A 9,560-nucleotide genomic window follows, 5' to 3' on the forward strand; every position below is an offset into this window, starting at 1 on the left:
CACACATACACACCCACACACAGACAGACACACCCACACACAGACAGACACACACAGGCACACACACACACAGATACACACAATCACACAGACACACACACGCACAAGCACAGATACACACACACACACAGACCCACACAAACACACAGATATACACCACATACAGACCCACACACAGACACATACACACACAGATGCATACACACACGCAGACACACACAGATACAGACACACAGAGATACACACACACAGACACACACACAGATAGACACACACAGTTACACAGAGATGCACACACATAGACATACACATACAGATACACACACGCAGATACACACACAGAGACACACACACAGATGCACACACAGATACACACACAGACACATACACAGATACACGCACACAGATACACATACACATACACACACACACACACACAGATATACACACAGGTACACACACATATACACACAGATACACACACAGACATACACAGAGACACACACACAGATACACACACACAGATAGACACAGACACACACACAGATACAGACACACACACACAGACTCAGAGACAGACACACACACACAGATACACATAGACAGACACACACTGACACACACACAGATACACACAGAGAGACTCACAGAAACACACACAGACACACACAGAGACACACACAGAGATGCACAGATGCACACAGAGACAGACACACAGATACACATACACATAGACACGCAGAGACACACACACAGAAACACATAGAGACACACACACAGAGATACAGACAGACTCACAGAGACTCACACACACACAAATACACACAGAGACACACACACAGAGATACAGACAGACACACACACAGATATACACAGATACACACACACAGACATACACAGAGACACACACACAGATATACACGCAGACACACATGCAGGCAGACACATGCACAGACACATACACACCGACACACACAACGGCACACACAGAGACACACACATACACACACGCACACAGACACACACACACATACGTACACACAGACACACACAGACAAAGGCAAGCACACACTCAGAGACACACACATACACAGACACACACTCACACGCAGACACACACCCACACAGGGACACACACATGCACACAGAGACACAGACACACTCACACAACAGACACACATATACATACACACAGACACTCACACATAGACACACACACAGATAGAGACAAAAACACACTCAGAGGCATACACAGACACACACTCATACACAGACAAAGACAGGCACACACACAGACACAGATACACACACACAGAAACACACATACATATACACAGACACACACAATAGACACACACACAGTCATGCACACACAGAGAGATACACACACATACAGAGCACACACACATACAGAGATACACACACAGATACATACACACAGCGACACAGATACACAGACACAGAGAAACACACACACAGATACACACACACACACAAATACACATACACCACACACACAGATTCACACACACACATACAGACACACAAACACACACACAGACACACACATTCACACACACAAACACATACATGCATACAGACACACAAACACACATACCTTCACACACAGACACATACACACAGACAGACAGACACACACAGGTACACACACAGACAGACACACACACACTCTCTCTCTCACCCACACACCCTCTCTCTGCTGCTAAGTGTCGATGAAGCATACAGAATACTGATGAGTTTAACAAATAATTAGTTCATAAAATGTTTAAACTGAAATCCAAATTTACTTCAATCAATGGAAGAAAAGAAACCCCATTCTGCACAGCTCAGAGTGAGGAACATACAGAGCAGGGGGCGGTCTCAGCTCTCAGTGAGGTACACTAGCTGTTACTCACCGAGTGGAAGCATTGACTGACCAAGGGATGTGTTGCTTTGAATTGTGGAACTCGTGAATTGTTGGATTAGCTGGAGGTTACAGTTCAGCTGTTCTGTTTGTTGTTCAGGGTTTATCGGGATGGTGTCAGTTGGTCCCTATTACAATGGTCCAAAGGCTGCCCGTTAGGTTTTGTAGGTATTTTCTTCCCAACATTATTATACACCTCTGGAGAACTTATCCTCGAGTCTCCTAGCTCAGAGGTATGGACCACCGCTGCTGGTCTCACCCAGACCGTCTGAGCTGGATGTGTCTGTCCCTGGTCACTGATTGGTGGAGTTGGTTATTAATGCACTGGGCATTAAACAAAGTGAACATTGGACTGACAAAGCTAACCTTGCTGGTTTCAGTGTCCTTTCCAAACGACTGAAAACCACATTGCAGAGAGTGCGGCCATCAGACTGATAGGGAGGAAATTCTAATCCCATCATGTAGTTTACATTCACACGGATGCTGACTGTTCAATTAACACAAAAATGTTGGGAATGCTCAAGATGGAGAGTAGAACCGGAAAATGCTGGTAGCATGGAGGTTCTCAGGCAGGAGCTGTGCAGGGAGAAGCTGAGTTCATGTTCCTCATCAAATGGGATCCCTGTGCAAAGTGAATTTTAATCTCCAATTCTCTCCCCACTGGTTTACACAACTTGCTTCTCTTGGTCCAGCGGCTTCAGTTCTTTTCTCTTCCTTCCATAAATTACTTCCCTCTGTCCAATCTCAGTGTGAGGGAAAGCTGCATTGTCTGGGGCAAAAGGATTAATCTCCAATGAAATCACCAGCCTGGTCACAATGACGGGGCACAGTCACTGTGAATACTCGAAGACTTGTCTCTTGTTCTCGAAGTGAGTTGAAACCTGTTGCTGTTGGAGAATCTCAACAGAAAAGAGATGTATCGAGGCTTTTTACAACACACAATCCTACAGCAACAATTTTCCTGTGTTCATTCGGTTCCAGTGCGGAAATAGCGAAGCAGCCTCAAGGCAAGGAGGCAGACAGAAAGCTAGCACACAGCGTGCAGGAAGGTGAACAGAATATTGGCCCTTACCTCCAGAAGCTTGGAGTATAAGAACAGGGAAATCATCCTGTAACTGTAAAAGGTGCTGCTGAGATCCCGTCTGGAGCACTGTGGGCAGTTTCGGTCCCCTTATTTCAGGGATTTCTTTGGAGGTAATTCAGAGATTGTTTTTCTTGGCTAATTCCTGATATGGAGAGAAATGTTATAAACAGGAATTGGGAGGTCATATTGCGGCTGTACAGGACATTGGTTAGGCCACTGTTGGAATATTGTGTGCAATTCTGGTCTCCTTCCGATCGGAAAGGTGTTGTGTAACTTGAAAGGGTTCAGAAAAGATTTACAAGGATGTTAATAGGGTTGGAGGATTTGAGCTACAAGGAAAGGCTGAACAGTTTTCCCTGGAGCGTTGGAGGTTAAGTGGAGACCTTATAGAGGTTTACAAAATTATGAGGGGCATGGATAGGATAAATAGGCAAAGTCTTTTCCCTGGGGTCGGGGAGTCCAGAACTAGAGGGCATAGGTTTAGGGTGAGAGGGGAAAGATATAAAAGAGACCTAAGGGGCAACATTTTTTACACAGAGGGTGGTACGTATGTGGAATGAGGAAGTGGTGGAGGCTGGTACAATTACATTTAAGAGGCATTTGGATGGGTATATGAATAGGAAGGTTTGGAGGGATATGGACCGGGTGCTGGCAGGTGGAACTAGATTGGGTTGGGATATCTGGTCGGCATGGACGGGTTGGACCGAAGGGTCTGTTTCCATGCTGTACATCTCTATGACTCTATGACTCTACTAGGACATAGAATTCCTCTCATTTTCCAAAGTGGAGATCCTGTTTTGTGGCTGAAAATACATTTTCAAAGAGTGGTCAGATGTGTATTCTGATTGCAGACCTTAACAAGTCGAGTAAATGGATATTTGATTCCATTGATTAACTCCTCTCTGAATTTCGTCTGTGTTAGAGCGTAAATGCAGGTGTTGGTGCATGAATTTAGAAGCCGTAACATGAATCCAATTTCTTGGAAGACAAACATTGGAGTATTTAAAGACTTGTCTTCATAATTATAATTTACCTCTTGAAAGCTGAAACGGCGTATGACATGTGTCATCCAGAACAATATGAAATTAGCGGACAACGCAAAGAGCAAGATGATGGATTTTCTCCGGTTTACCACCTCTGGATCAGTACTATTCCCTCCATTTGCATGGATCTGGAGCCGTGAGCGGATGCGATTGGCTGCTATAACGTGCCTAACAGTCAGAGCATTGAATATCAAAATCAATGCAATTGGGAGCAAAGGTATAAATGTAGTGTCTATCCATACGTACACTTTCCAAAATAATGATGTATAGTAGTCTGGTACTGTCATGCAAAACCACGGCACATTGTCAATAATAATTGCAGGAACAAATACAAAATACCAAGTAATTGACCGCAAACAACCCACCGCACTCACCGTTGCTATAACGACAAAAGCGGTTCTCTCGTGACAATATCTTGCGCTTAGTTTCTGGCAACAGATCAGTACAAACCGATCAAATGTGAAAGCAACTGTGAACCAAACTGAACCGTCCAGAGCTGCAAGAAACAGAACAGTTCTCAAAGCACAGACTGGAGTGATGGATAAGAAAGTAACCGGGAAATGCAGAACGTTAACTCGGTCCAGTAAGATATTAAGGATGACAAGAAACAGATCTGCAAAAGTCATTGCCAACAAATAGCGAGTGACGCATTTGGAGAGCCCACAATTGCCTCGAATCAGGATCACAATTGCCACGGAGTTAACTGGATGAAAAATAAAGAAAGGGAGACCTTTTCATTATCGGAGTCACAGTAATGACGTTTGCTTAACATAGAATCTGTACAGTGTCAAAACAGGCACCTACCCTGTTGCATTTCCCCCGAATAATACAGCTCATTTACACATCCCTGGACACTATGGGCAATTTTGCACGGCCAATTCACCATTCACACATACAAGGCAAGAATGTGCAACTTCCGTACAGACAGTCGCCTGAGGGTGTAATTGAAGCCGGATCTCTGACATTGTGAGGCAGCAGTGCTAACCATTGAGCCACCGTGCATGTCTGCTAACTCACAACAATTGCCTCAGATGAATATATTAACTCAATTACAGTAGATGTGGTGAAAAATTACAAGTTCCCTTCAAGCCACTCACCTTCCTGGCTTGGAAACACATCACTGTTCCTTCAGTTTTGCTGGATCATTTAAAAGACATTTGGACAGTTACATAGAGAGGAAGGTTTTAGCACGAGATAGGCCATAAGCAGGCAACTGAGGGGAGTTCAATTCAGGAAACATGTACAGCATGGGCTAGTTAGACCGAAAGCTCTATTTCTGTGCTCTATGACTCGATGCCAACGCTCTTTCACCAATCGGTCTGCAGTGGGTAAAGATGGCAGCTACCTTCTGAAGTGTAGCTCCACATGAGGAATAAATGCTGACTTAGCTGGCTCTGTGTTGGAACTAAATTCTCTTCAAAACATTTATAAACCAATCTGCTTCAACAGACGGAAGGAAACAATAATAAAAATGAACTACTGGTGAAACGGCGAGGAGCATAATGTTGGGAAATAACCAAAGCTGGGGAGAGCACGTCAAATTTCCACAAAGAATGAGGTCGTAGAGTGCAAAAAGATTTTACACAAACGTAACTGGATTTAAAGACTTACCAATGATACCGACAGCTGCAAGAATTGGGTAGTAAATGCGCACTGCCTGTAAGATGGCTGAGTATTTCATTCTGTCCCAGTCACGTCTGGCTGTTCCTGGGGAGGCAATGATCTGTCCACCTCAATAGAGTAATATTGTCAACACAAGTTCATGTTATTTGGAAGCTGACGTTCTGGTGAGAATATAAAGCTGGTTGAATCACTAATTACATTAGTTTCAGTGATCTGAACAAGCAGCAAATGAACTATTTTCCTCTGAGGATTATTACACAATAGAATCTATTTTGAAGAATGAAATGTCACTAATTTCCAGGGAATTAGATTTCCTTTATTGTCGTGTGTACTCAACTACATGAGTACAGTGGAAAGTGTACAAGCCACTGTTCCGGACACAGTCTTAGGTAGAAATGTACAGAGGCACATAATCTTCAGGACAAGGCAGAAAGGTAAAGAAACAAAGTTCAAACATAAACCTTACAATTCCTCTTTGTATTGTGCGATGATGCTGCTCCTTTAACAAGGTTAGTTGGCTCTTGTTTTGGTTTGAGAGGGGTCGTAAAGGCAGAGGTTCCAATATGTCTGGAAAATCTACTTGGAAAGGCATTTAAGTTCCCTCAGGTTCGTTTTATATCTTTTATATCATCCCAGGGAAAAGACTTTGTGTATTTACCCTATACATGCCCCACATAATTTTATAAACCTCTATAAGGTCACCCCTCTGCCTCTGACACTCCAGGGAAAACAGCCTCAGCCTATTCAGCCTCTCCCTGTAGGTCAAATCCTCCAACCCTGGCAACATCCTTGTAAATCTTTTCTGAACCTTTTCAAGTTTCACAACATCTTTCTGATAGGAAGGAGACCAGAATTGCACGCAATATTCCAACAGTGGCCCAACCAATGTCCTGTACAGCCACAACATGACCTCCCAACTCCTGTACTCAATACTCTGACCAATAAAGGAAAGCATACCAAACGCCTTCTTCACTATCCTATCTACCTGCGACTCCACTTTCAAGGAGCTATGAACCTGCACTCCAAGGTCTCTCTGTTCAGCAACACTCCCTAGGACCTTACCATTAAGTGTATAAGTTCTGCCCTGATTTGCTTTCCCAAAATGCAGCACCTCGCATTTATCTGTATTAAACTCCATCTGCCACTTCTCAGCCCATTGGCCCATCTGGTCCAGATCCTGTTGTAATCTGAGGTAACCCTCTTCGCTGTCCAATACACCTCCAATTTTGGTGTCATCTGCAAACTTACTAACTGTACCTCTTATGCTCGCATCCAAATCATTTATGTAAATTAAAAAAACGTAGAGGACCCAGCACCGATCCTTGTGGCACTCCACTGGTCACAGACCTCCAGTCTGAAAAACAACCCTACACCACCACCCTCTGTCTCCTACCTTTGAGCCAGTTCTGTATGCAAATGGCTAGTTCTTAAGGCCCACACCCACCTCTCAAAATGACTATGTTTAATTTGTTTGAACTCAACATAAGTCTGACCTGATTCCTTCTTTATGTTTCTGAACCACTGTCCATACGCCTCTGGTACTAATTCATAAGCACTGAAAAATAACCTGTCTGACCTCGTCATAATCTCTAGCAATTTAGCATGGTCAATCCACCCTAACCTGTAAATCCCTGGACACTGTGGGGTAATTTTGCATGGCCAATCCACCCTAACCGACATATCCCTGTACACTATGGGACAATTTAGCATGGCCAATCCACCCAAACCTGCATATCCCTGCACATCTATGGAACAATATAGCATAGCCAATCCACCTTAACCTGCGTATCCCTGGACACTATGGGACAATATAGCATGGCCAATCCACCCTAACCTGTACGTCCCTGAACACTATGGGACAATATAGCATGCCCAATCCACCCGAACCTGTAGGTCCCTGAACACTATGGGACAATTTAGCATAGTCAATCTACCCTAACCTGCACATCCCTGGGCACTCTGTGAAAATGTAGCATGGCCAATCCACCCTAACCTGCACATCCCTGGAGACTATGGGACAATTTAGCATGGCCAATCCACCCTAACCTGCACATCCCTGGGCACTTTGGGACAATTTAGCATGGCCAATCCACCCTAACCTGCACATCCCTGGGCACTTTGGGACAATTTAGCATGGCCAATCCACCCTAACCTGCACATCCCTGGCACTTTGGGACAATTTAGCACGGCCAATCCACCCTAACCTGCACATCCCTGGGCACTTTGGGACAATTTAGCACAGCCAATCCACCCTAACCTGCACATCCCTGCACACTATGGGACAATTTAGAATAGCCAACCCACCCTAACCTGCACATCCCTGGACACTATGGGACAATTTAGCATGGCCAATCCAACCTAACCTATACATCCCTGGGCACTGTGGGGCAATTTAGCATGGCCAATCCTCCCTAACCTGCACATCCCTGGACACTATGGGACAATATCGCATGGCCAATCCACCCTAACCTGCACATCCCTGGGCACTATGGGACAATTTAGCATGGCCAATCCACCCTAACCTGCACATTCCTGGAGAGTATGGGACAATTTAGCATGGCCAATTCACCCTAACCTGCACATCCCTGAACACTATGGGACAATTTAGCATGGCCAATCCACCCTAACCTGCACATCCCTGGGCACTATGGGACAATTTAGCATGGCCAATCCACCCTAACCTGCACATCCCTGGAGACTATGGGACAATTTAGCATGGGCAATCCACCCTAACCTGCACATCCCTGGACACTGTGGGACAATTTAGCATGGCCAATTCACCCTAACCTGTACATCCCTGGAGACCATGGGACAATTTAGCATGGCCAATCCATCCTAACCTGCACATCCCTGGGCACTATGGGACGATTTAGCACAGCCAGTCCACCCTAACCTGCACAACCGTTGAAACTATGGGACAATTTAGCATGGCCAATCCACCCCAACCTGCACATCCCTGCCACACATGGTTTTTTTCCAGGGTGAAGGATTCAATAACAAGAGGTAACGCTTTCACGGTGAGAGGTGAAAGGTTTAAGGGGGGTACACGCGGTAAGTACTTCACACACAGAGGGTGGTGGGTGTTTGGAGAACGCTGCCAGCAGAGCTGGTAGAGGCAGGTACGGGAGATTCTTTTAAGATGTGTCTGGACAGATGCTTAAGTAGGTGGGGAGCAGAGGGATACAGATCCTTAGGAATTGGGTGATAGGTTTAGACAGTGGATTTGGATGGCACAGGCTTGGAGGGCCGAAGGGCCTGTTCCTGGGCTGTAAATTCTCTTTGTTCTTTGTTCTTCCTGTTGACTAGATGTTCCACATCCCTTTGTCACCCAAGGTTCCTTCACCCTCCCATCCCTTCCTTGCCTCAGTGGGACAAACCTATCCAGCACTCTCAGCAAGTGCTCCCTCAACAACCTCCACATTTCTGTCATGCACCTCCCTGAGATTAACTGCTCCCAATCTTCCTGTCTAATCGCATTCTAATTCCCCCAATTCAATACTTTCCCATACTGTCTGCTCCTATCCCTCTCCATGACTGTAGTGAAGGTCAGGGAGTTGGGATCACTATCACCGAAACGCTCTCCCACCGAGAGATCTGACAGTTGGCCTGGTTCGTTGCCAAGCACCAAATCCAAGATGGCCTCCCCTCTAGTCAGCCAATCTACATGTTGCATCAGGAACCCTTCCTGGACACACCTAACAAAAACTGCTCCATCCAAACTAACTAAAGAGGTTCCAATCAATATGAGGGAAGTTAAAGTCACCCATGACAACAACCTTGTTACTTCTGCACCTTTCCAAAATCTGCCTCCCAATCTGCTCCTCCATGTCTCTGTTGCTACTGGGGGCTTGTAGAAACCTCCCAATAAAGGTACTGCTCCTTTCTT

General features: G+C 45.2%; 1 protein-coding gene across 1 annotated transcript; it reads right to left on the bottom strand.

The window, feature by feature from the left end:
- Window positions 1–3,567: 3,567 nt before the first annotated feature.
- On the bottom strand, window positions 3,568–9,296 carry LOC148139010 (putative G protein-coupled receptor 139). The gene is made up of 2 exons (XM_087980998.1): window positions 5,663–9,296; window positions 3,568–4,754 (listed from the first exon to the last, which is right to left on the bottom strand). Exons 1-2 carry the CDS (start codon window positions 5,730–5,732, stop codon window positions 3,826–3,828), a joined length of 999 nt encoding a protein of 332 aa, XP_087837124.1. The 5' UTR covers window positions 5,733–9,296; the 3' UTR covers window positions 3,568–3,825.
- Between the last annotated feature and the right edge of the window lie 264 nt (window positions 9,297–9,560).

This window comes from Chiloscyllium plagiosum, unplaced genomic scaffold (assembly GCF_037043375.1).
Source record: "Chiloscyllium plagiosum isolate Xiang-an unplaced genomic scaffold, Cpla_swu_hap1 HiC_scaffold_38, whole genome shotgun sequence".
Taxonomy (NCBI): domain Eukaryota; kingdom Metazoa; phylum Chordata; class Chondrichthyes; order Orectolobiformes; family Hemiscylliidae; genus Chiloscyllium; species Chiloscyllium plagiosum.

What these genes read in the sequence shown, in the direction of transcription:
- LOC148139010 (XM_087980998.1), bottom strand. Translation starts at nt 5,732, where the DNA reads ATGAAATACTCAGCCATCTTACAGGCAGTGCGCATTTACTACCCAATT. An exon ending in TGCAGCTGTCGGTATCATTG is followed by an intron (nt 4,755 to 5,662) that starts GTAAGTCTTTAA and finishes TTTTTCATCCAG; the next exon opens with TTAACTCCGTGGCAATTGTG.